This window comes from Falco peregrinus, chromosome 4 (assembly GCF_023634155.1).
Source record: "Falco peregrinus isolate bFalPer1 chromosome 4, bFalPer1.pri, whole genome shotgun sequence".
Lineage (NCBI taxonomy): Eukaryota > Metazoa > Chordata > Aves > Falconiformes > Falconidae > Falco > Falco peregrinus.
The window spans coordinates 38,028,253-38,052,686 of NC_073724.1; the positions used below are offsets into that span (position 1 = coordinate 38,028,253).

Below are 24,434 nucleotides of genomic sequence, written 5' to 3' on the forward strand. Positions count from 1 at the left end.
AGTGAAAGGAAATCTCATTTGAAGAAATAAACCATGGAATTCAATGAATTTGAGATTATAGTTTTAACAGGCAAGTGTTGTAATTAATGTAGCTAATCCTTTCCAACATTAATTTTATTTGTGATGGGAAAGGATGACTTCCCATTCCCAGACAGACCACTTGTGCATGTAGTTCTTAGGCAGCGAATGCTAGAGAAAATTATGAATGCTAGAGCCTGAATGAAAAGGTTTTAACTTATTTCTAACTCCTAACAGTGTCAGCCTACATAACACAGAAAAATTATGGGGTTTATTCCAGTCAGCCCAGAATTTTAAAGTAAAAAACAGGAAATGGACAACCCTACTGATTTTCTTAGAAAAACGTAGCAACAAAGGCAACAGAAGGTCTGTGCATCATATATGAACAGCAGAAGATATTATCTCACAAAAAATTACTCAAGTAAAATTTTATGTTGTACTCTAACATTTTTTACTCAGTCTGTAATGTATATTAGTTATATATCTAGTCAAAGACAAGATATACAGAAGTAAGTGGAATTTAGCATTCAGAACTGTGTGTCCACAGAACCTACTACTAAGCAGAGGTAATAGGTGGAAGAGCACTACTGAAATTCTGGAATTCTTTAAAGGCTAATTCTAAAAGTTTTGATTTCTGTCTGAAAGTCAGATCTAAAAATCACACTATTGAAATGAAAGATGAAATTTTTTTGAAGGAAGACAAGAATTCACTTCTCTGTCTGCTCTAAGTAAATGTTTTCTTAACATTTGCAGTGTTTCAACCATGTGTACCCCCAAGATCTGCAAGACCAGAGCTGTATTACTTTGCCATTTCTTGTGAGGTTAAAAGAAATTCATAGCTGGTTTAGAAACATTTGTAAAGCAGGACTGTCAGATATATTCCTAGTTCAGAAGGAAAAAAGAAACAGAAAATAAAACAAACCTACAGAACTTTGTATCATGGATCTTTATGATTGCATTCTGCAGTACTTTCAGAGTGATTTCTATATAAAACCTTCAGAGGAAGTCTACACATAGGCTACAATTCCATTTAAATTGTGTTACTGCAAAGAGGATTTCACTTATCTACACATGTATCTATGAAAATTACCTGCAAACTGCTATAATACATATACAGCACTATTCTGCCTTTTTGATGTAAACTCTTCATATGTTTTCCATAGTACTTCAAGCTAGTGACCAAGTTCAGCACTATGACCTACATACTTACTTTCCAAGCTCACATTCTATTTCAGGTAGAGTAGTTGGCAATGGTTTCTCCACAGTCAACTTCAGTGCATACCAAAACTCTCCAACCATATCTGACTGGAATATGACACTAAAAACAGATATATAAGCTTAATATGACACAGCCTTTGTGCAGATAATTGAAAATGTAAAATTAATATTCTGGAAAAACCTAATGAGTTCAACATTGTGAGTTCTTTAATTAGCTCCCAGGTTTCCCTTAACACTTCTTGCTAGTATGTGAATTCAGGTACCAAAACTAATAATATTTACAGTTACTGATGCAACAAAATCTCCTCTTCATTTTAAATTTTTAGCATAAAAGTTGGGGTTTGAGTGAGTTGGGTTTTTGTGGGTGTTTTTTTTGGGGGGGTAGTTGGTGGGTGGGTGTGTGTTTGTTGGTGGTTTTTTTGTTTATTTGGCTTTTTTTTTCCAAAATGCAACTCAAAAGCATATCAACCATTAACTTACAAGAGTAAGTTTTAATTCCATTTCAAGGTCACAGTGTTTTCTTTCTAGCTATTTTGAACTAAAAGGACAAAGAAATAGAAATAGTATTCACTGATTTTAAAGAGGAAAATCTTTTCAAATCTAGTGATGAAAACTGAGGAATAGATACAGACACATTTATATGAGCATGACAAAGAGATATGCTTCAAAGGAATTTTCTGTTTTGATATACAATCAAATGCCATGACTGAAAATTGCTTGCTGCTAGGTGAGATATGTACAGCAGTACATTTCTGTGACTGATGTTGTAACAGAGTTCTTTCCTATTGCAGATTTCTTTTTCTGTTTCTTGGTTTTTTTGAGTAACAGAGTCATAATAACATTAAACCAAAGCACTGTAAGCATATAAAAACTTACATGAAATGCACTGTGCAAACCCATGACCCATTAAGGACCAGTTCAATTATTTCTGTTACATGACTTTACGGTTCCAGACTATCCTCTGTGCCAATAAAGCCCTTAAAGTGAACATAAAACAGCTTAGGAAAGATCATCCATTTGCAAAGGTACACCTGCCACAAACACTTTTACAATGCTTCTTCCCAGCTGCTGCCATAGCAAAGGAAACAGAGCATGGCTTCAGAAAAAAAACAAACAACGGTGTCAGTGTGGATGCAATGTGGAAGTACCTCTGTCCAGCTGTAATTATAGTGCTTGGGAGCTAGTGCTATTTAAAGCAGCTATTAGACAGTTTTCTAGTACAGTACTGCATAATTGTACTGAATATGTACAGTTCTGCTTTATGTTGTCTTTGCATATATTCCACTAAGTCCCAGTCTACCAATCGGCTGAGCCCAATGTTTTGCCAATTAAAACCAACCTTTATTTTATTATTTGGAAATTCTACACTTGAAAAATACCAGAAATATTATCTGGTATAAAAAAAATTAAAAATAATAAAAAAAAAAATAAAAAAGAGGTCTATTCTCATTTGCAGCTTCAGAATGCATAATTTATTTCTACAAATTCTCAAAGAAAAAATATTTACTAGAGTGATAACAGTACTCATTTTTATGAAACAGTATTGTGTGAAAGCTGTATTGTACAATGATGCCTGCCATTTTTCTGGTCTTTGGAAAAATCAATGCAAGCAAATTGAACAAAACATTCAAATACATGGATTTTGGCTTCGTAAATATTGGGTCTTTGAACACAGGTCATCTGTCTCTGCCCTCCTCATAAGCCACTACCCCACCCTCCTCCCTATCTCCATGTTTTTGCCAGTCAATTAATATAATTGAAAAACAGAGAATTGTTTGAATTGTTTTTCAATCAGGCCTTCAACTAAATAGTATTTCACTAACCAGGAAGATAAGGTTTGCAATTCTGTACTCTCCTGTTATTGGCTGAACTGGTTTAACTGGAACTAAGACCAAGAGGTCATCTGTCTTTGCATTGCTAATTATCATACCTGCATGGTTTCATTGGGATTTCCAATATAAAGAAAAAACTGTGATCAAAAACCTCTCTATATCCTTTTAGTAGATCATTGTTAATTAATGGAATATTCTGAAGCTAAATTGATTCATGTGATGGCTGTTAAAGGGTTCTTCACCTGGCTTTACTTACATTTTTACAGTTCCATTTCTTCTCAGAAGATAAATAAAATCATGTTATTCCCTTTACAGAACTTACAAATTTACAAAACTAACAATTAATTTGAAGTTGTCCGTGAGGACTTATAATATTAAGTAAATTTCTAAAATGTTGTCGCTGAATTCTAGTGAACAAGAATAGCTAGACATTATTCTACTGCCTGTCAGTCAGTTTTCTGCCTTCAGAGGAAAGCTGCTGTTGGGATACAATATATTTAAAGTTGGATTCTTTTTAATTCCATTTAGTACCTTTCATGGATTTTTTATGGTGATAGCCACATCAAGCGACCAAGGTTTCAATGAAAGCAGTTCACTTTTTAGTACAAGAGCCAAACCTGCAAGTATCAAAACTCTGCAACTTACCTTCCATCTGAAGTGCCGACAACAGCTGGGGAAAACTGTACTTGATACAAAAATGTTTGTTTGGGCCTAAGAGTGAGAGCCTTTTGTCCAGTAAGTGACTGATTCTCCAGCACCACACTCAGCTGAAGAATTTTATCTGCAGGATTAGTGATGGGAATATGAATTCCAATAGTATCCTAGAAAAAAAATCCACAAAATTAACTATGAAGCATCACCCATAAAAGACATTTCTCAAAAAAGTGTAAGATATTTACTCATGATTTATACTTACGCAAACACAGGCTGCACCTCTAATATGTGAACTAACCCCAAAAAAGAGAAGTTGCAGTAAGAGACATTTCAGCCAATCTTCAAATTATAAACTCTTTAATTCCATAAATAAGGAAAAGTTCAAGTCTTCCTGGCCACTCTGCATTCTAACATTCTACTTCACCTTCCAAGACATAGCTGAGGCTTGCCAAAATACACCTTACAGGCAGATCTGCTGTAGTCCCAACCAGGCAAACCCTCCAAGCCATCTCCAAAAGCCAAGCACAGACAGCTGAAAGTGTCCACTTTGCAAGCTGGCAAACAATTCAGGCTGAATTCTGCAGGATCTGTTCATCTTAATTTTGAAGCTACATCATAATACTTGACATTAAAAGAGCAGCATCACAATAAACATTCCCTCTCTCATTCTTTTTTGTCATTTCCCTGACTACTGGTCTCCATGTCTTTCTGATTAAAGCCTATGAACACTTCAAGCAAGGACCATCTTTTCTTGCCCATCTGGAAAACCTGGCTACTGTTAAAGATGCATATTAAATTTCAATTACTATAATAAAAGTGAAACAAACTATGACCTTATTAAAAAAATAAACATATGATGAGCAGGAACTGGGCAAAGGCTGCTCACTCTGCACAGCTCCTACATTGTACCTTGAAACACTGATGTATTTCAGCAGTGTTCCAGTGACCTTCTTCACTGTAAGGTTAAAAATAGTGTAAAACCATCCTAGGTACCCTTTGTATGTAAATATCAATACACTTTGTGAAATTAAACACTTTAAACCAACAGGAAAGAATTTATCAACAAAGGCAGGCCACCACCACAATTCAGGGTGCACACCATACCTTCATTTTAAAATACATATGTTCTATGCATATACGTTCATCTACATAAAATATGCAAAATCCCAAACCAAACATATGTATTTATTTATCTGTATATATATTTATCTCTATCTTTATTTTAGTCTCTTTCCTTTGCTGTAACCAAGCAGTTTCTTTCAAATGCAAGGTTGTTTGTTTTTTCTAACATATAGTGATCGGGTTCTCCCAAAAGCAAAATTTTGCCATATACTTTTTTATAAAAAGTAAATAATTCAAATTGCAATATGAAAGGAGACAAAGATACAATATCTATTAAAATTAATTATACACTAAAATCTGAACATGAAATACAGTTGCCTCACACTGCTTTGAGCCTGCCTATGATTTAGTAAATTTCTAAATATTTACATTTAAAGAAAATTACTACTGGAACACACATAAAATTCATTTAATGTTCTACAGATGGCAAGATTACAGCAACAATTTAAATCATTCAAGTGCCTTGCAACAGTAAGATAGGATCTAAATTTGCCATAAAATATTTTAAAGCTCAGATTAATAGTTTTTACTGATGTAAATAAATTTCTAAATCTATCTACCATTTTATTGCTAAAGGCTTCACAACAATTTTATAGTAAAACATCTACATGCTATGTTAAAGAAATATTTTTACATTAAAAAGGAAATATTAGATTGCTTATTTAGGAAAAAAGCAGCAACTATTGAAGAAACCTTTGTAACCTTGTAAACAAAGGATATTTTATATTGCCAATGTTAATGTAAACAGTATGCTCTTGCCAGTATGAAATGAATGCCTAGGAGTATGTATTTCCCTGGAATTTCCCAGGAAATTTCCTGGAATTGCTATAAACATTTCAAAGATCTGCTACTTTGTGGATGGTAATAAGAGCAAATGTATATTTATCAACAGAATGTATATACATTGTACGTTTCTAGGCCATAATGACTGATAGTACTAGGATAAATAACAAAATGCCCATGCAATTGCTAAGATGTTATTTTTCCTGAAAATACCATTTTATGAGAAAGAATGTAAAGGAGGAACATCACAGGCAAGTTCCAAACACATTTATAGTCATTAATTTAGATCCTCATTGTTTTATATATGAATATATGTTGGGTTTTATATACATTTTCACAGAGGAAATATGTAAAAGTTGAAAAACTAAGAGAATTAATCTCATTCCTTAAACTGGTTTTTGCATCAAGACTGCCAGTGACAAAGATAGAGCCATTCTGGTGAAATGTCATGGGTTTATTCCTTTGAACTTACTGTGATCCACTTCTTATCCCATGCTCTGAAATAAGAAGGTCATTTAAATTAAACTAACATAAAGTAAAATAGAATAAAATAAAGTATAAATATGAGATAACATTTATTCTCTGTGGAACCTGGAAAAACAACTGATGGCTTACATTTTATCCTACATTAATAGCCCGAGCCTATGTATAGTTATAATACTCTGCTATCAAGATTTTGCTTCAAAAGATGCAAAAAAAAAAAAAAAAAAAAAAAAAAGATGCGTCTTGTCTCAGTCGCAGCACTCATCATCATCAATTGATCTTTTGTGATATTACACCTGTTTGCTGAAAGATTTTCCTGACATATTTTATGCTAAAGGTTTTCTCATCATCCCATACTCTACACCTTTTTTTTAGTAACTGGACCTAAAGAATTTAAGTCCATAGTATGTAATTTTACATTTTATTCATGTATACACTGCACTGAACTATCAACCAGTCCTCCACTAACTTTGACAAGGTAGCTTATAGTAAGATGGGCATATTCTAAAATTACTGTGCATAACACTTCTGTATGTCCAATCTTCAGTAATCATCCTATTCTAATCATTACCAGGTGTCAATAAAAGCACTATCTGGCCAGAGTTTCTAAGAGACTAACTATATGTCATAATGCCTTAGAACATTTGTTTTCAAATAAATCCAGTTTCAGTAAGGAGATGACATTCACTCCAAATTTGTTTGCAGCTTTTCTAGTCCATGGACCTCGAGGAGAAAGCATTTATAATTGCTCCTGAGTTTGCCAGGCTATTATTATAGAAGCAAATTTGCATGTCATACCATGCAAGTGGAAAGAAAGTAATTTTGATAGGCCTGGTGAGATAATGCAGCAGAAATTCCTCCCTTTCTAGTCCTTGGCCAAATCATTGCTCTTCTGGACTGACAAGTAACAGGTGCTTTCTTTCTCTGCGCCACACCTGACGACACGCAGGAATGTTGTTTACTCAAAGATTGAAGTTGCAATGGTGGCAATAATCTTCAAAAAGTGGATCTTGGCTTTCTGTCTTCCATAGGCTCAAAATGATCAGGGCTTTCAATGTCACCATCAGTGTATCTATATGTCAGCAGCAGCAGTTAAGCCAGAGTCTCCTGCGGTATCCTCATTATTATTCATTTCCATTTCTTGGAACAAAAGAGGCTCAAGTGAGGTGCTGACAGTTTCAGGGCCATGCTGAACATAGTTCAGTCCAGTTTGGTCAAATCAGGTTTAGAAATCAGAGCTGGCTCTTGAACTGCTTGGTGCAAAGCACCTGCAACACGCACCTTGCCTCACCACTTCTCCTCTCCCCACACACTTCTAACCCAGACCCACACGGCCACGCTCAGCTGGGACCTTCTCACACGGATCACTCAGACACATGTAAGTCCTCACCTCCTACGTCTCGAAGGGGTGAGCCCTTCCACCTTTCTTGTCACTCATAAGTTAATGGAGCAGATCTTGGTGAAGTGAACCACCTCCCTCATCAAGTACAGACCTTTGTTGGCTTTCCCCCCCCCCCCCCCCCCTTTCCATGTAGGGTTATGAGGACAGAGAATCACAGCACTGCCATTATCTTGATACTGTATTTTCCCATTTTACTTGGCATATTTTTCCTTACAAAATACCAGCTTGCAAAAAGGCACCGACTGTTCATCAACAGTTAAGACCTTATCAGAACAGCAAATTGAACTACTTGAAATCTAGGACTAAAGACCTTAAGCGAATTATATATTTGTAAAACTAGTTTAGGAAGGAATTCATTTGTATCACTATTACCGTACAAGAAACTAACTCAAAAAAAAATGTGCAAAGGATATTTAATATCAGAGGCTAATAGTGTAGTGAAGTTCAGGTGTAAATTTACATATAAATTTACGTATAAAAATCACACTGAACTGAATTTCTTTCAGCTGAAATGTGCATTAGTATCTAAGTAATAATGCCCTAAAACAGAACATAGAGGTGATTAGTTCATAAATTATTACAATAATTCTAATCTGACCCACTAAAAAATACTATACTGTTAACCTCTTAATAGGGACTAGACATTGTACCAAGCAAACAAACTGGGAAAACACTGTTTTGCAATAGAAGATTGCTAAAAGCTTCTTTCTGAAATTGAAGTAAAGAAGGGGACTGCAAAAGCATTACATTCTGTGACTGAAGCTACCTATGGTGTCCTCAGCTCCACCAACAGAAGTCATGCACATTTAGAAACTCACACCAAAGTGATATAACAATAATTTGTAAAACACATAGGAAAAGCTAACGAACTAAATAACATATTTGGACTTTCATGCACCCCAGTTTTGTCCGTCTGCATAAGGCTTCTCGTCTGGTATAGATAGAAGTTGTAACAAAGACAAGTTGAATGACAAGAGAAATGCTATATTAAGATAACTATAAAAAACATACCTGACAAGGGGATACAGACTGACTCAAAGTCAAATTAATATCCCAGATTCCTACAACTGAGGAAGTAATAGCTATGCTTACATCTTAATGACTATTCCTTTGCATTTGAAATCAAGGCCACCTCTGAGTCTATGTAGACTGAAGCTTAATAATTCTCCATCCTCCTGAGACCACAGGAAGATTTCCTTTTCAGACCCAGAAGTGTAAGATGAAGAAATTATCAATTACAGCTACTTTTCGCCAACCTCTGCACTTTGGAGTAATCAGCTCAGTTGCACTAGCTACCATGTGCAGTAACCTGGCTTATATCAAAGCTGAATCAGGCTAGAGAGCACTACTGGAAAATAACAGTAGATTATTTTCCATTACCACAGCCAGTCTGGAAGGAGATACCTGCCACTTTATTAATGTAACAAAGAACCAAATTATTTTTCAGAGGATTTTACAGGAAAATCATTTACATCCACTTTGTCAACAACATTTTTGAAAAGCCTGACTCAGCAACGGACAGATTGCAATACAGCTCCTAGTCAGCATTCTTATGGGTCACTTTGCTGTGCAGATACATGTAATATATGTCATAGGATGGAAATTTTAGTTTGAATCAAACCAATAGATGTATTTACAGTCCTTCTTTGATAGGACTATTTTGGATGACTGACACTTCAGTAAATCCAGGCTCCATCTCTCAAAAAAAGACGTTTCTCTTTTTTTTTTCAGAATGTCCCGTCTCCTTCACAGGCTGTCATATCCACAATGTCAGAACAAAATACTTAAGGTCAGTAACACTCAATAAAAGCACTAGAAAGTGTAACATTCCTAAGTTAGATATGTACTGCTCTTAGATAATGAAGTCAAGACAGCTATCACCTACTACTGCATTTTCAGAGAGTCAGGTAATGGAAAGGTAATATGCCATTCTTCTTCAAGCATGTCATGACTCAGAGATAACAAAATCAGCCTCAGAACATTGACATTCACTATAAACAGTCCTTTCAAGGAAGTCAAGGAGATGTAAAATTCGGGATACTTTCAGTTTTCAAATAGCTTCTAATATATCAGGTAGACAATTAGAAAAACCTGTGTCTTTCAATCATATCTCTCAGATCTAAATTAAATCTTACCCACAAAGTTCTTTGTGTAACCTGTAAGTCAGGTTAAGTATTTAAGCAAATCTTTGTTATGCTCCTACTTACAGAAGTGCACTATTATCCTTGGACTTTGAACATACACAGAACTACAAAGTTTAGTTCCTACGCTAACTGTATCTACCCGTAAAATTCTAGATCGAACACTCAGCTGCAATTATTTTCTGCTGGTCTCACTCATTTCTTTTCAAGTGCTATATGAAGTTACAGTAGTGCCGTAAATTCATAATTCCAATAGATTAGAAAGAGATAGACTTTGGAAAGCTTGGTGAATGCTGATGATTTCTGCATGTTCATAATGCAGCCAGTGACTGAAACAATTAATTCCAGGAACTTATTCTAATAGCCTTTAATTTATGCTGACATTTAAACTGGTATTTGCACCGTGGGCATACTGTCCTGGATCAAAAATTTGATGTGGTGAATTTAGAAAGCTCCCTCTGGCATGAAACTATAAACATGATACAGATATGTCAGTGAAATGCTGAGGCATCAGCTCTCTCAGAATTGATCAGGAAAAGGCAGTGACCAGCACTGACCAATGTTCCAATGCTTCCAAGACTTTCATAAATACTTGGTAAAAATAAACTTAAAATCACCTATCAGAACCTAATTATACTACAGTAGAATACCAGTAATGACTAATTACAATACTTCTGCCAACTTTAATGACTGCTGCTACAAATGTGGAAGCAAATATTCTACTATGTGCCTCTACTGCCAGCTCATGCTGGTATGAGCTAACTAAAAGTACTTTACTTCTTAAAACCACAACCAACTCTGGTAATATTTCACTTTATTAATTTTTATAACCATAGTAATGAGATAATTTACATCTCAGCTACACCACCTACCATCATTACTCAGTAAGCAGAGGTAAAATTCTAATTAATTTGACTGTCTTAGATCTTGCACCTACTGTAACTCTTTTATTCTGTAGGTTTGAAAAGGTATTTTTAAGAATCATGTTTCTTTGCACTTTAAAAGACTGATATAATTATCACTGGCACAAACCCTATAGATGTAGAGATAATTCTAGAACAAAAATGAATATGTCAGGGTTTGTACTGAGAATAACTTTTTCTCCTGAATTTTCCAAGAGTAGAAAATTACAAATAAGTTCATATGGACAGATAAAATGCCTCAGATAAAAGCCTTCCCCTCCCAAATCCTAGACACTTGGGGATTTTAAATCCCATTTTTATTTTTGGCATATCTCTGCAGTCTCAGAAGCCAGGAAATATCAGTATTATAAAGTGAAAAGAATTTCTTAAATGATAATAGTTCTTCTGAACACAGAAATATAAATAAATCTGAAGGAATAGTCTCTGTAGGAATTCTTTAGTTCAATGCCTTACTATCACTTAAAAAATCAGACAAATTTTAAAATTAAATAGTTGTTGCTACAAGAAAAGTTAACGCTTAAGTCCTTAAAGTTTGCTCACAAATTACTGTCTCATATACAATAAATGCTGCACTATTAATTTTGTCTGCCTTATGTGACATACTGGAGGTATCTCTATTAGTAATCTGTCCCACATATTCCCTTAGTATTTACTCTAAAAAAGTAATGCAAGTTCACTATATCACAATCAATGTTTATTGATAATATTAAAATAAAAATATGTATTATTAATGACAGATATCTGACATTAGAACTTCTGAAAGGGACCAAGGCCCACACATGCATTTCTCTGGGTTTTTCTATACTGTCCAACTAGTTCTGTCATCCAGAAAGCAGCCTCTCCCTCTCTATGGGGTGGTATGGGAAAGATGTGGAAGAAAGTGTTTATTAGAGATCCATGGATTTATGACTAGGAATATAAACCCCTTTAAATACTGATCTCTTCATACTCCTGTGTGCTTAGTTTTGAGGCAAAGGACTGCAGAAATATACTTTTTTTGGTATATCCAAGTTGGACATGAGCCATTATTTCATCCTATATCTTTTATAGGGCTAAAGGTATCCTCCTGAGATTTCAATTTTAAAACAGGTAAATACCAATGAAACATTTCTCAACTGTTATATTCATCCTACAGTCACCATCTGCTGTGTATGGAACACACAGAACAGACCGTTGCATTCATTTTCCTAGAGGCTGCCAAAAACGAGGAGGTTTGAAGGCTGGAAAAAGCTGGAACCATAATGGAAACATCCTACCTATTCTTAGATCTGCATGTAAACATCTTGCTAAGTGTGAAGACACTGACAGTGATCTTTCAAAGCCACCCCCAGAGTGCAGAGGCAGCACGTTAGTGGCATGGAGCTGGGAGCCGTTACAACTGACAACAGTGGCACAAGTTTCAACTCAGCAAGAACAACTCACATGGAAGTGGAGGTGGGCAGCATATGTTTCAGAGCAACATTGCCAACTTTTGAGTACTCACATGGCTTTCAGGGACCTGAGAGAGAGGGGAAGAGAAAAATTTGGCAGAGAACAGACAAACCTATTGTCTCCACACTTCTGTGGAAACCAAACCAAACCCTTCCAGGCATTTGGTTTTATTAAAGCAGAAACTAATAACTCACTGTTCAAAACAGACCTTCCCCTCTGGCTTATCTCCTGCTCTACCAGATCCTGCTCGGAGCTCACATATTAGATACTTCCTCTCAAGACAGCCAATACTATTTTTCAAATATATGGATGGATTGCAAAGTCTCTTGACCCGTGAACCAGCAATATACACTTAGAATTTTCTCCGTGAAATAGACAACTGCTAAAAAATAAGCATGCTCAAAGCAATAACTGCCAGCTTTTCAGTCATTTTACACAAAAACTTAAGAATTGGCTTACTTCTTGACCTCTACGTACAACCTGGATAAATCCATTTGAATATTTGTAAGGAAACTGTTACAGTCCATTTTTCTAAGCAATCTGAGATAATTAAACTGAATTTATCAGCCTATTTTAAGCCTCTGTACTACTGTTATCCCTTGGGAAATCCACAGCAAACCCCAAAGTAAAATACAGTAACCAAAAAAAATAAAAAATTAATTGTAAATATTTACAATGTTGTCAATGGATGAAGACTGATATTATCAATTGGCATTGGTACCAATGGAATTACCAACAGGAAGACTGATAAGTACCAATTGGAAAAATTAAAAATATGGTTGCTTTTTCTGCATTTAGAACTAAAAATATCTGCAAATGTACAAACGACTCATCATAACTGGAAGTGTCATTTAATTAATGAATCATGGACATTCATGAACAAATTGTAATTTGGCTTTTGACCCAAGCTGTTCTATCATTCTATGATTCCTGCTTTCTCAGATGATTCCATTGAGCTGTTAAAATTCTTTTTAAAGTAACGCAAGTCCCAGAGAAATATATAAATTAATAATTACTGAGTACTTGTTCACTATCTTTTTCCATGGGAAATGAGTAGTGCTAATTTTTACTTCACAATTCTCTCAAATAACTTTAGCTGGAATTTTTCATTAGAAATATCTGCTGCAGGGAACCAATTGTATGACCTTTATGTCACTTTTATACAAATAGTTCTGGAGATTGAACTAATGTAGTCTCTATGGCCACAAAGGCTTTACTTTCTTTTTAATCTGAGATTTCATTCGCAACGATTTTCATATACCTTTATACCAGGAATTGAAATCCAACTGCAAATTCATTTTAAAAATGCTGAAGAACAGTCTTCAGACAGTAACAGATGCTGATCCGTCCTTTCTAGTGAGGAAGCGCTAAGCAAGTTCTAGAAATATGTTCATATTGCCACAATGACATAGTCATTCCTTACTCTGATTCAAATAGAAAAGGAAAGATCTGGATTCCTTTTTCAACCAAACCATCTAAAATAGGTAGGGTTTTAGCCTAACATATGAATGTCATCTAAAATTGTATAACTTAAAGCAAAAAAATCCTCTTTACAGCATTTTACAAACTTCAGCACAGCATCTGTGTTCAAATCATAATCAACTAGTTTTACATACTTACTTGAAGTTCCTGATTCAGATATTGTTTGAGAATGTTTCTATGTGTGGATAAACTTTTGCTCATTGTAATGATGCCATTTAATGATCATTTTCTGTTTCAGAAGCTGTGCATACTATCCATAGAAATTCAGCAGAAAACGAAAACAGCTGGCTGCTTCAGCCCATGTTCTAGAGATACACAACTATAAAAGAGTATCTGAATTTCACTCCAGTATTTTTAAATAGTATTCTGATTATGGGAACACAGCAATAATATTTTGGAGAAGCAGGGATATTGCTAAATTTTCTAAGAAAATTAGTCTTAAATAAAGATACAGCTTCCTGTTATATAGACAGAAAAACTTCACAGGAATGGAATAAATATTCATATTACACAAGGAAAGCAGTGAGTTCTCACTACTCACTAATTCACATTAATCACTGAGGGAAAACCAGTGGCAGTATCACCAGTCTTCCTGCCAGAAAAATGGCAGGACAGGTTTAAAAGCTATACTACAGAAAAATTCACAGTTCATCACTAGTAAGAGCCTCCAAACATAGTTTCAAAATTTATGCTTAAGATAACTACATATTTTGGAGAAATTCTCACTGTTCTTTTTCAGGTTCCTCTCATTGCTATTAACCATCCCCTCCCCCCCCCCCCCCCCAAAAAAAAAAACAACCAAAAACAAAACACAAACCAAAAAAAAACCCCAAACCCAAAAACAACAACAAAACCATCCAAACCCTACAGAGTGTATCTAAAACCATGTTTTGTCTTGAGATAAAAATCCAGCACAAGTTCCACTGATTAGAAAGACAATCATTACAGAGGTATACACAGGGAAAGAGAGTTCAAACATTAAGTTTTCCTTTCAGTGATGTTACTTTAACACCTAATTCACTAAGCTGTACAATCTCCACTCCAGATACCATCACTGAGCAAAATTTTGAACAAGAACATTTTCTCTGGACTTGCTATGTTCAATGACTGAGCAAAACCCCCTCTTGTTTTCAGTCATAAGCCACAGGGCTAGCAACCGCTGTCATGGACTAAGTGGCATGGTAGTTTATTTATACAAGGCTAGTTTCCTTCTTCACTTGACAGTTATTTTTCATATATATGACCACTCATCTAGCATAGATGAAACACCCCTTTAATTACTCAGTTTAGATCTACCCCTACATTTTTGTTCAATGGCAGTTAGTGACAGCTCAGCTGTCATTTTGTGATCTACATTAGCTCCCTGCTGTTATATCACAGAACTGATTCATGCATCTGTAGGAAAGAGAGGAGGAGGTTAGCAGCTGCTATATATTTATCAAAAATTTTCACTTACATTCTAATATTTCTTGTAGTTTACCTGCTTTCTGATAACTTCTTTTTATTTCTTTTTTTTTCTTTCTTTTTTTTTTTTTTTAATGGGCTATACAAAGAAGTTCTGAACCTTTCCAAACTGCTTTTAGTTAGGGTGATTAATAATTACCACCTTCCCAAATTTGTTTTTTCTTTTGCCAACCATGTTGCCATGGTTCTTTTACAGAATGTTACTTTTAATGCTACCAATTGTTATGAAAGCATATTCTAAAAACTAGTGTTAGGGTATGATTCATAACTTCAGGTTACTCAGTTTCTGAGAAAATGATCCAAGTACCAGCCATATATAATAATATTCACATTACAGTTTACCTTAGGATTTATGAAAAGTTAATGTACCAGAGCTATGAAAACAGCATGTTACTGTTTTCAACTGCCAAGTTACATAATTACAAAATATTCTTTGTTATATGCTCTGAACTTTTAATTAAATAAATAATGAAAAAATAATAAAGGAGACACTAACACATAATTTAAATTCTAAGTTAGATCTACTTTAACCCTGGCTGTATTTGTAACAAGCTCTCTGCATTGTACTTGTCTATCAACGTCATGCTGTTCCCACAAAACACAAACTCCTGTTAGAATAAACATGATGCAGTCTTTTTTGATGGGAAGAGTAAGAAAGAACTGGGTGCTATGATCTGTCTATATTAGCATGTGGTGAGAACACACAACATTAGACAAGCCCCTGAAAAATATTCTTTTTATGTTAGGTGCATTTCATGCACTCCCAGACTGCTGTGTGATATAAATGAAAGTGCAGAAAGTGTGGATGATCAGGAAAGACACCCAAAAAACACGCTGTGTCTGTGAACTGAAATGCTGACATAGATGCACCTTTCCTGGTGGGTACCCTTCAAGTAATTAAACAAAAGAAGTAGAGGTGCCAGGAAAGAGGCACGACCTAGAAAAATTAAGACATCTTTCATGTAATCTCTTATTATTGTGGCTCTCTATTATGGATTTAAAACAGACTGACATCTTCCACAGTTGGCTTGTACCTCTACAGTCCCCAAAGCATGATTCCCAAGTGCTAAAGATCTGCCATGATTTTTGAGGGGAACCCTGAGCTAATATATCCTATGAGAAGAAAAACATTACTGTGTTGGTAAGGGTGCTGCTTCTGATCTACACCTTATAAAGTGATGGATTTAGAAGACAAAATCATATCTGGAGCCAAGTGAGAAGAGTTAGAGGAGTAGACCCAGCAGTAGGACTATTAGGAATCCCATGCTGCTATCCATCCTTCCTTCTCAGTCTAGAAGTCACTAACAGAGAAAAAACCACACAATTATTGAAATATAGTTTAGAATTATTTTTAAAGTAAAATATACATTTGAACTGCATCCTGTACCATCTCTACTGTTGCAGATTCGTTTTCTTTGCCCTTGAGATTCATTAGACTGCTACAGGCTGGTCTGGACAAGACAAAATGAAAAAAAAATACATTAATGCTTTCATGAAAGAAAAAGGAAGAAATTCCTGGGCAGACAATGATCACAGAAGGTACTTTCTTTCCTTTTTCCTTGAACTAGGTTTTAGGTGACCTCTTTTAATGGAGTTGACTATCTTTGTCAGGGTGAAATGGAACCTGAAATTTACTTTGGTAGAGGAGGAAGCCAGAACTGATAAGTCTCTACATCAATCTCCCTTACATAACGCAGAACAAAACAGAACTTAGAGAGATTTTTCAAAATTATAAAATAAGTAATGAGGCTTCGCAAATCCAAAATTTCCTTACTGGAATTATTTTTAGCACAGTTATATGGAAATATTAATACAAGTGGCACAATTGATGGAGTTTTTAAATGACTGTGGGAAAATGTTCTCTACCAGGCCAGCAGTGCCAACTGCCAGAACTGGTTCTCAGGCTGGACTGAAAGGCAAAGGACGCTGACAAAAGACACATGGTACTTAGAATTTAGATTGATTGCTTTCATTATGACAGCTGGCAAAAAGAGTTTGGAGCTCCGCAACAACTGAGGTAGTTTTAAAGTAAGGTTGGAGGTGTTCATTATAACCCAGTCAATCCTAACTCTGCTTATTTCAGTATTAAAAACACTTGATAATACCTATCCTCTGAGAAAAAAGGCTTATCATCTAAACACTCGTAAGGGTTCCCCTGTTTACTGAGCTTTAACAATCAAGGTGGGCAGGAATACTTCACAGCTGGAATGCATCCTTACAACCTTTCCAGGCTTCACCAATTGACCTAATTTTTATTAATATACACAGAGTTTAAAAAATAAACCTGCACCTGGCTAATCCCCCTCCATTCCAATAAGGTTATTCTCATTTCTGGAATGGTGATTTCAGAGTGTTCAGGGCCTGGATTAGAAAAATATCCAGATCAGCAAGCTATATGATTTACAACATGAATCATTGCAACGCCTTATAACCTGGTTGATGTGTTCACTGAATAAGTGTATTGTCTTGTTTCTCTTAGAAATGAAATATATGGTTATAGTCAAAACATTAGGTATTCAGGCACAATAAAAAAATTACCACTATGGTCAGAAGACATGTACTGTGCATAGTTGACATAAGATTTATCACAAGTACTTGATATAAAAGCAGGAAGATAAGTTATTTTAATTTAATAGAAGGCAGCAAAATAGACTTAACTGGTTGTCATGTATTTTTTAAAGACCACTTACTAGATGAAATATATCAGGAATCTTAATCCATCTATTTAATCAGAATATAACAATTTAGACATACTCTTGATTACAGAAATAGTTTCTCTTTTAAAGGTTTTTTATTTTTTTTTTCTTTTTGAAACAAATACTTCTGGAGAAATAGTACAATAGTAAAATATGATGGTCCAAGTGAAAACATAAATTAAGATGGCTACCTTATCATACTCTTCATCTTGGAGGAGAGATAATTCAGGACAGATATATAAAAGTCTACAAAATCATGAGTAGCATGGAGAGACTGGATAGTGTTTAACTGTCTACTGACTTCTGTAATTTAAGAAGTAGGGGGCATCAAATTAAAATAAAGAACATAGCTGAATATAAAGGTAATGATTCAAACACCATGGTCAGTGAATACTTCAAAGTCAAAGGCAGTTATGGATAAAAAATGTACATATAAGTTTAAGGATAGGCCTGGTGGCTCAGCAAAAAATGTCTGAACTGAAAACCCTTAAAAGCTGTGAAAGTATCATGCTATATGTACATAAACTTGTTTTTTCCTTGACGTTCCTGAGCACCCTTGGAGACAAATCCAGCATTTATAACGTAGGTTCAAACCTTGGTCTGAACTGCTCTGTTGAATTCTTTATAGTCTGTGCCTAGAGAGTCTGGTGACTTCAGCATTTCAGAGTCCAGTGAGTATCAGAGAGTCCAGCAAAATTTTAAAGGACAACAGATCCCTTACCCTTTTATGACCTAAGACACAAATATCAAGGCTATGAATATTCAGTGTTATTCCAAATTTATATGAGGGTCTGAACTTTGAACACTGTTTGGAGGCCTAACAGATGAAAAGTGATGTATCCGCCTCACCAGAAAGTAAAAGTGTGGTTTATTTGTGACTACTCTGCTTCATAATATCCCCATTCATTTTAAACAGATTTTAAATGTAATCTGAAATCATCTACCAGACTGTCTAGGTTGGGAAAAAAACCAACAAAATCAAACATAAAAAAACCCAAAACTACCCCCCACCCCCCACCCCCAAAAAAACCCACCAAAACCCTGGGAGAAAAGTGAGAAATAAACCTATCATAAAGATCAATGAAAAACTGAAAAAAACAGACTGTGATCCAGCCCTTGCTTGGAAATACAGGCATGTGGAATTATGATGATGAAACTTAAAATCAATATTTGATTCTGCTATTTGGAAAATACTGGCACCGTGCATTTATCAAACACGGGAGATGGCCTGAGTACTGATGATCTGGTAGAAAAGCTGAGAAGTTGAAGTGGTTCGCTGTCCCCAAAAGTCTGAATGTAGTAATATAAAACACTACTATTACTATTAAGGGTCAAATACGAGGCAATTTCTTCTTTTTTACTATAATTTTCTTGGTAGAAAAAGTGCACACACACATATAAGAAGAAAAAGAGATGAAAATATTTTCATTATTCAAACATTGTATTGACCTTTAAAGCATTATATGATACCATGCAATCTGTGGAGGGCATTCTAGTGGCTACAGGGACAACAAAAATAATTAACCCTAATTCAATTTAGAGACAAATGTGTTTCAAATTAGATGAATTATTGGATCCTAGTTAAAAAAAAAAAAAAAAACAAAAAACAAACAAAAAAAAACCCTAGGAAAAATATTATCTTTTAATGTTAAAAAGCCATTTCTTTCAATTTATGGGTCAAATTCTGAAATCTTTACTGAAATGTTTTTTCATCCATTTCCCAGAAAACCACACTATATACTGAAGAGAAAAGACTACAATAGGATTTGAATCTAAACTTCCAGTTAGATGTTAAACTGAAGTTCACATTTTAATGGAGCTACATCTGGGACAAGACGAAAGCCAAACTTACTACTTACAGCTGGATGAACCAGTCTAAATGTTAACTTCTTATTCTAATTTACTGTGATTCTGCTGCCAGCAAGCATGGATAACAAAATGAAAAGATGAATTATAAGGAAACATCATCTTTTATTTATTGGAATTACCATTCTACTACTCTATTTCTAAATGCATTTAGTAGACATTCTACTTGATCTAAAAAATGTAACCTGAGCACAGCTCACTGCCTTTTGATATTTTAATATAAATTAACATATATACCTGTGTTTGTATATATGTAAAATACACGTATAAAGTTGAGAAAGACCAAGAAAGAGTAAAATTATTCATATTTTCCCTGGGTTTTGGCTGTTATTGGAGGGAGGAAAAGAAAAATAGGTTTCCCCTGAAGAGGTGGCAAATTTCTGGCTACCAAAAAACTACATTTTCATCCCACCAAATTACGCCTTTCAAGGATTCCATTCAAAAAAAGGATATTTCTTTTACTGGTATATGGTGATTAAGTGAAATTAGATTAGAACTTAAAATTAATGACTTCTTCAATATGGCACATATTCAATATTTTTATTTCTATTCAATAGCTGAATCATGATCTGGTTTAGCAGCAAAATACAACCTTAAATGCCTTCAGCCATGACAAGCCAAAAGAGTTTTAAGAAAACTTGAGCAGCATAAAATCGGGTTTGATCCATTTAACTATTCAATCTCCACTTTGAAATTTAGTTTGCGAGAAAGAACATATCCAAAAGTGATATGTAGCAAGATTGGTCTCATCAATGTAAAAATGCAAGTTTATTATATTTCTTTTAAAAAGCAAGTTAAACCAGATTGCCTTTGTTCTACATACCTTTTTATACTTGCAGATACCTTTTGAGACTAAAATTTTGCACCTTAAGGATGTTGAGGCACAGAATTAACAGTACAAACCAAAGATAAATGTAACTGGAAAATCCTGTGTTGTTCGTATTCAGGATCATAAATCTAGCCAGAATTATTTATTATAAGACAGGCAGATGAAAACACACAATACTACTAGCGCAAAAAATCCTGAGATAACTAAAAGAGGACAGTAACACATTGCCTTGTTAAAGTTGTATAAGTCAGGGGGGCAGTGCAGACAGACCTGCAGTATTTCCTTTTAGCTGATTTTGTGCACTGAAAGCAGAAGAGAGCAACTTTCTCCTGTCACCAAGATCTGAGCTACAGTCAATTGTATGGTGCTGCCAGGTAGACCTTCAAAATTTTTGTCTCTTCAAAATTCTCTGCGCTCTTCCACAGAGGAATCCTTTTGCAACATCAGCTGATGGCCACCACCTCAGGCCACCCATAAAGGTCAGAGTATCTAGAGTCACTCAGTTTGAACCCTGACAGACACATCCTGCCACCCCTTTTCATTGGTATGATCTATCATCCTGTCACAGGCGTTTCAGTTCATACAGAAACTCATTTCTAAAGTACAAAAGGCTGAGTTAGCCTAAAGCATTTCCAAACTTCAAACACAAAACTGGAATCTGCAAGCAAATTTATTCATCAAAATCTTGTTAACGTCTGTATCACTCATGGTGCCCAGGTGACATACGTTAGGATGATCCTATATTGTCCACTGTTCCTGGGGTGCCCACCAGCTCTCATCTCCCTGAGGACTTCCCTGCTGTCTGTAGGCTGGTAGTCACTGCGTCCACATGTCTACCATTAGGAAAATAAAGACTTTTAATATACACCTTGCTCATTTAAAAACTCTGTCTGGCCAGCCTTACCTCTGCTGTAGCCAATTCCTGATGTTTCAGAAATCTTACCAGCTGCGTAAGACAGAAAAAGTACTTCTGAGATGTTGAGGATAAATTTGTATTGCATTTGACTACGAGATACAGCTATAACTACTGTCCAAAAGCAGTGTTACTGGTATTTTAAATCAAATGTTACTAATCATTTTCTTTCCAAGGGCCAGGAAGGAAGAAGACAGACTCTGAGGTCAAAAAGAGATCAATGCATTTATTAAATCTGACTCACTGGTTTAGCATATGTACCACGTGTCTATGCTTTTAAAAAATTTATCTTTTCAAGCAATTTCAAGTCCTCAGCTTTACAAGACTATCTACTGTTTTCACTGGTAAGATTTTCCAGTTTGGTTTTATTTCCTTTTTGCTTTATTATTCTCAATACTAGGACTTTCTGCACAAAAGTAAATAATTCTCAGACGTAAATTTTGGCTGCTAGCCCTTGATGCATGTTGGTCAGCATAACTGAGACACCATCACTATCTTTTCAATATTCTTTAGTGAATGATCACATCCTTTTCCATTTTTTCAGTGCCAAACTGAGCTGATAGAGATAACTAGCATTCATAAGACAAAGCCTGCTTTTCCAGTCCTCCATGCTTTTAGTGGATTTCTTAGATTTTCTTCCAGTATTTCAATTACGATTCTTAACCTCTGAGAAGCAGATCTGTGAATAACATTCTAATAGCAGTACCACCATTATTATTTGCTTTCTGCTTGTATTTCACCATTCTTTAGCAGTCAAGGACTGTATTAGCTCCTTTTTACTCGCGTCGCCCTGATGGTTTTTAATGAGACCTGTAGCTAGTGGTGTTCCCCAGCGGTCAGTATGGGGTCCAGTCTCTTTCAACTTACTCGTCAGTGACCTGGATGAAGGGACAGAGTGTACCCTCAGCAAGTTTGCTGATGATACCTGGGAGGAGTGATGAAACTGGGAGGTGTGGCTGATTCACCAGGAGGCTGCGCTGCCATTCAGCGAGACCTGGACAGGCTGGAGAGTTGGGCGGAGAGGAACCTCGTGGAGTTCAACAAAAGCAAGCGTAAGGTCCTGCACCTGGGGAAGAACAACCCCTCCATGCACCAGTACAGGCTGGGGGCTGACCGGCTGGATGGAAGGCAGCTCTGTGGAAAAGGACCTGGGAGTCCTGGTGGACACAGCAAGTTACCCATGAGCCAGCAGTGTGCCCTGGTGGCCAAGAAGGCCAGTGAGATCCTGGGGTGCATTAGGAGGAGCACAGCCAGCAGGTCAAGGGAGATGATCCTGCCCCTCTGCTCTGCCCTGGTGAGGCCACATCTGGAGTGTTGTGTCCAGTGCTGGGCTCCCCAGTTCAAGAGAGACAGGGAACTGCTGGAGAGGGTCCAGTGGAGCCCTACAAAGGTGATGAGAGGACTGGAGCATCTCCCTCTGGTGGAAAGGCTGAGAGGGCTGGTCCTGTTCAGCCTGGAGAAGAGAAGACTGAGAGGGGATCTTATCAACGTCTACAAATATCTTAAGGGTGAGTGTCAAGAGGATGGGGCCAGGCTATTTTCATTCATGCCCAGTGACAGGACAAGGGACAATGGGCACAAACTGAAACAGAAGTCCTTCTGAATATGAGGAAGAACTTCTTACCCTGAGGATGACAGAGCATTGGAATAGGCTGGCCAGAGAGGTTGTGGAGTCTCTTTCTCTGGAGACATTCAAAACCCACCTGGACATGACTCTGTGCAGCCTGTTCTAGGAGAACCTGCTTTAGCAGAGGGTTGGACTAGATGATCTCCAGAGGTCCCTTCCAACACTGGCTATTTTGTGATTCTGTGATTCTGTGCCATTAGCTAGGATAATCACCAGTCCAAAATGAATTGCCTGACACGTAACCAGTGAATGCAGTAATAGCACTTCCATAACAGTAACCATGTGTATTAATTTCTAGTAAAAAATTATTTGCCATCTTCAAAATTCATCAATAAAAAAGTTTTTGTGAGATTTGCTATAGAGATCTGAAGAAAAGGTATAGCTACTTCTTTACTTCCTTCATTTTCCTAGAAAGGAATTCTGCACATTCAGTTCAAGAATTTCAGTGCCCCACACATTGTAAAAATATGTTGGATTTTACTATAAGTGACTTTTGCAAGTTTTCACACTGAATTAGATTAAAAAATATAGGCAGAGTTAAAATGCCTTGAGAATTTATTATACAATAGAAGTCAATAATATACTTTAAATCTAGCTTTTCCTTTTACCATTTTAACGGTATTTCAGATCAGAAAATGATACAAGATAATGCATGATCCTGTAGGTCAAAAACCTACACTGTTATTTTCAAGGTCTCAGATCACAAACTCTTTCAGTCTAGTTTTTGTTTCTTACTAGCACCAGACACCTCCTTACCACCATGCTCACGCAACACCAAGATTTTGAAAACATCATTATCTGTTTCTCAGCCCTACAGAAGTTCACAATCAGATTACTACACTTCAAGGAAAGAAGAGCATACCAGAAGTGATATATGAACAATGATATTTTAAATATTTTGAGACATACTTACTGGTCTTGACTTTTTCTCCCACATAAACACATGCTGACATATAAAATCAACTGAGGAGACTCTTCTCCTTTTCCAGCATCTGTTACTGGAAGAGGTAGTCCCCTAGTACTTGTATCACATATTTTTATTTGCAAAAATGTTCCTGCAACAAAGTACCACACCAATAATTTCTCTTCATAGTACCTGTTACTAGCAACCATTATTAAAGTCAGTATTTCTCTAGTTGCTTACAATTCATGCAGAAGCAGGACATCTAGATGATAAAGCAAATATCCATTTACAGAAGATAAGAAAAAGATTAGTTCTGAAAATAATAGCCTTACAAAGAATAATTCAAATATAAATACAATTATAAATCTTCGGAGAATAAAAACAATATCAATTAAGCAAACATACTACACAGTTATTTTATGTTTACATATTTAAGTGATTTAAAATGTACAACTTATTTAATATGATGCAATCATTCATTTAAAATAGTGAACATAAATTAATTAATTTGAAAGTATGTGCTTATTTAGTAATAGAAATATTATTAAATACATACCGATGACAAAATGAATCTAAATGGCAATAATAATTTGGCATCCATAAGAAAGGAGGGTACCCAAACATACTTTTTATGTTGTGAACTGTA

The 24,434-nt window shown here is 35.7% G+C and overlaps 1 protein-coding gene across 1 annotated transcript in view; it reads right to left on the reverse strand.

Moving 5' to 3' along the window:
* The window catches only part of CFAP47 (cilia and flagella associated protein 47), a 342,945-nt gene that overhangs the window by 94,738 nt on the left and 223,773 nt on the right, over window positions 1-24,434 (reverse strand). Inside the window, 2 exon segments of the mRNA XM_027782493.2 lie at window positions 1,229-1,336; window positions 3,714-3,889. Coding sequence (XP_027638294.2) covers window positions 1,229-1,336; window positions 3,714-3,889 — 284 coding nt within the window.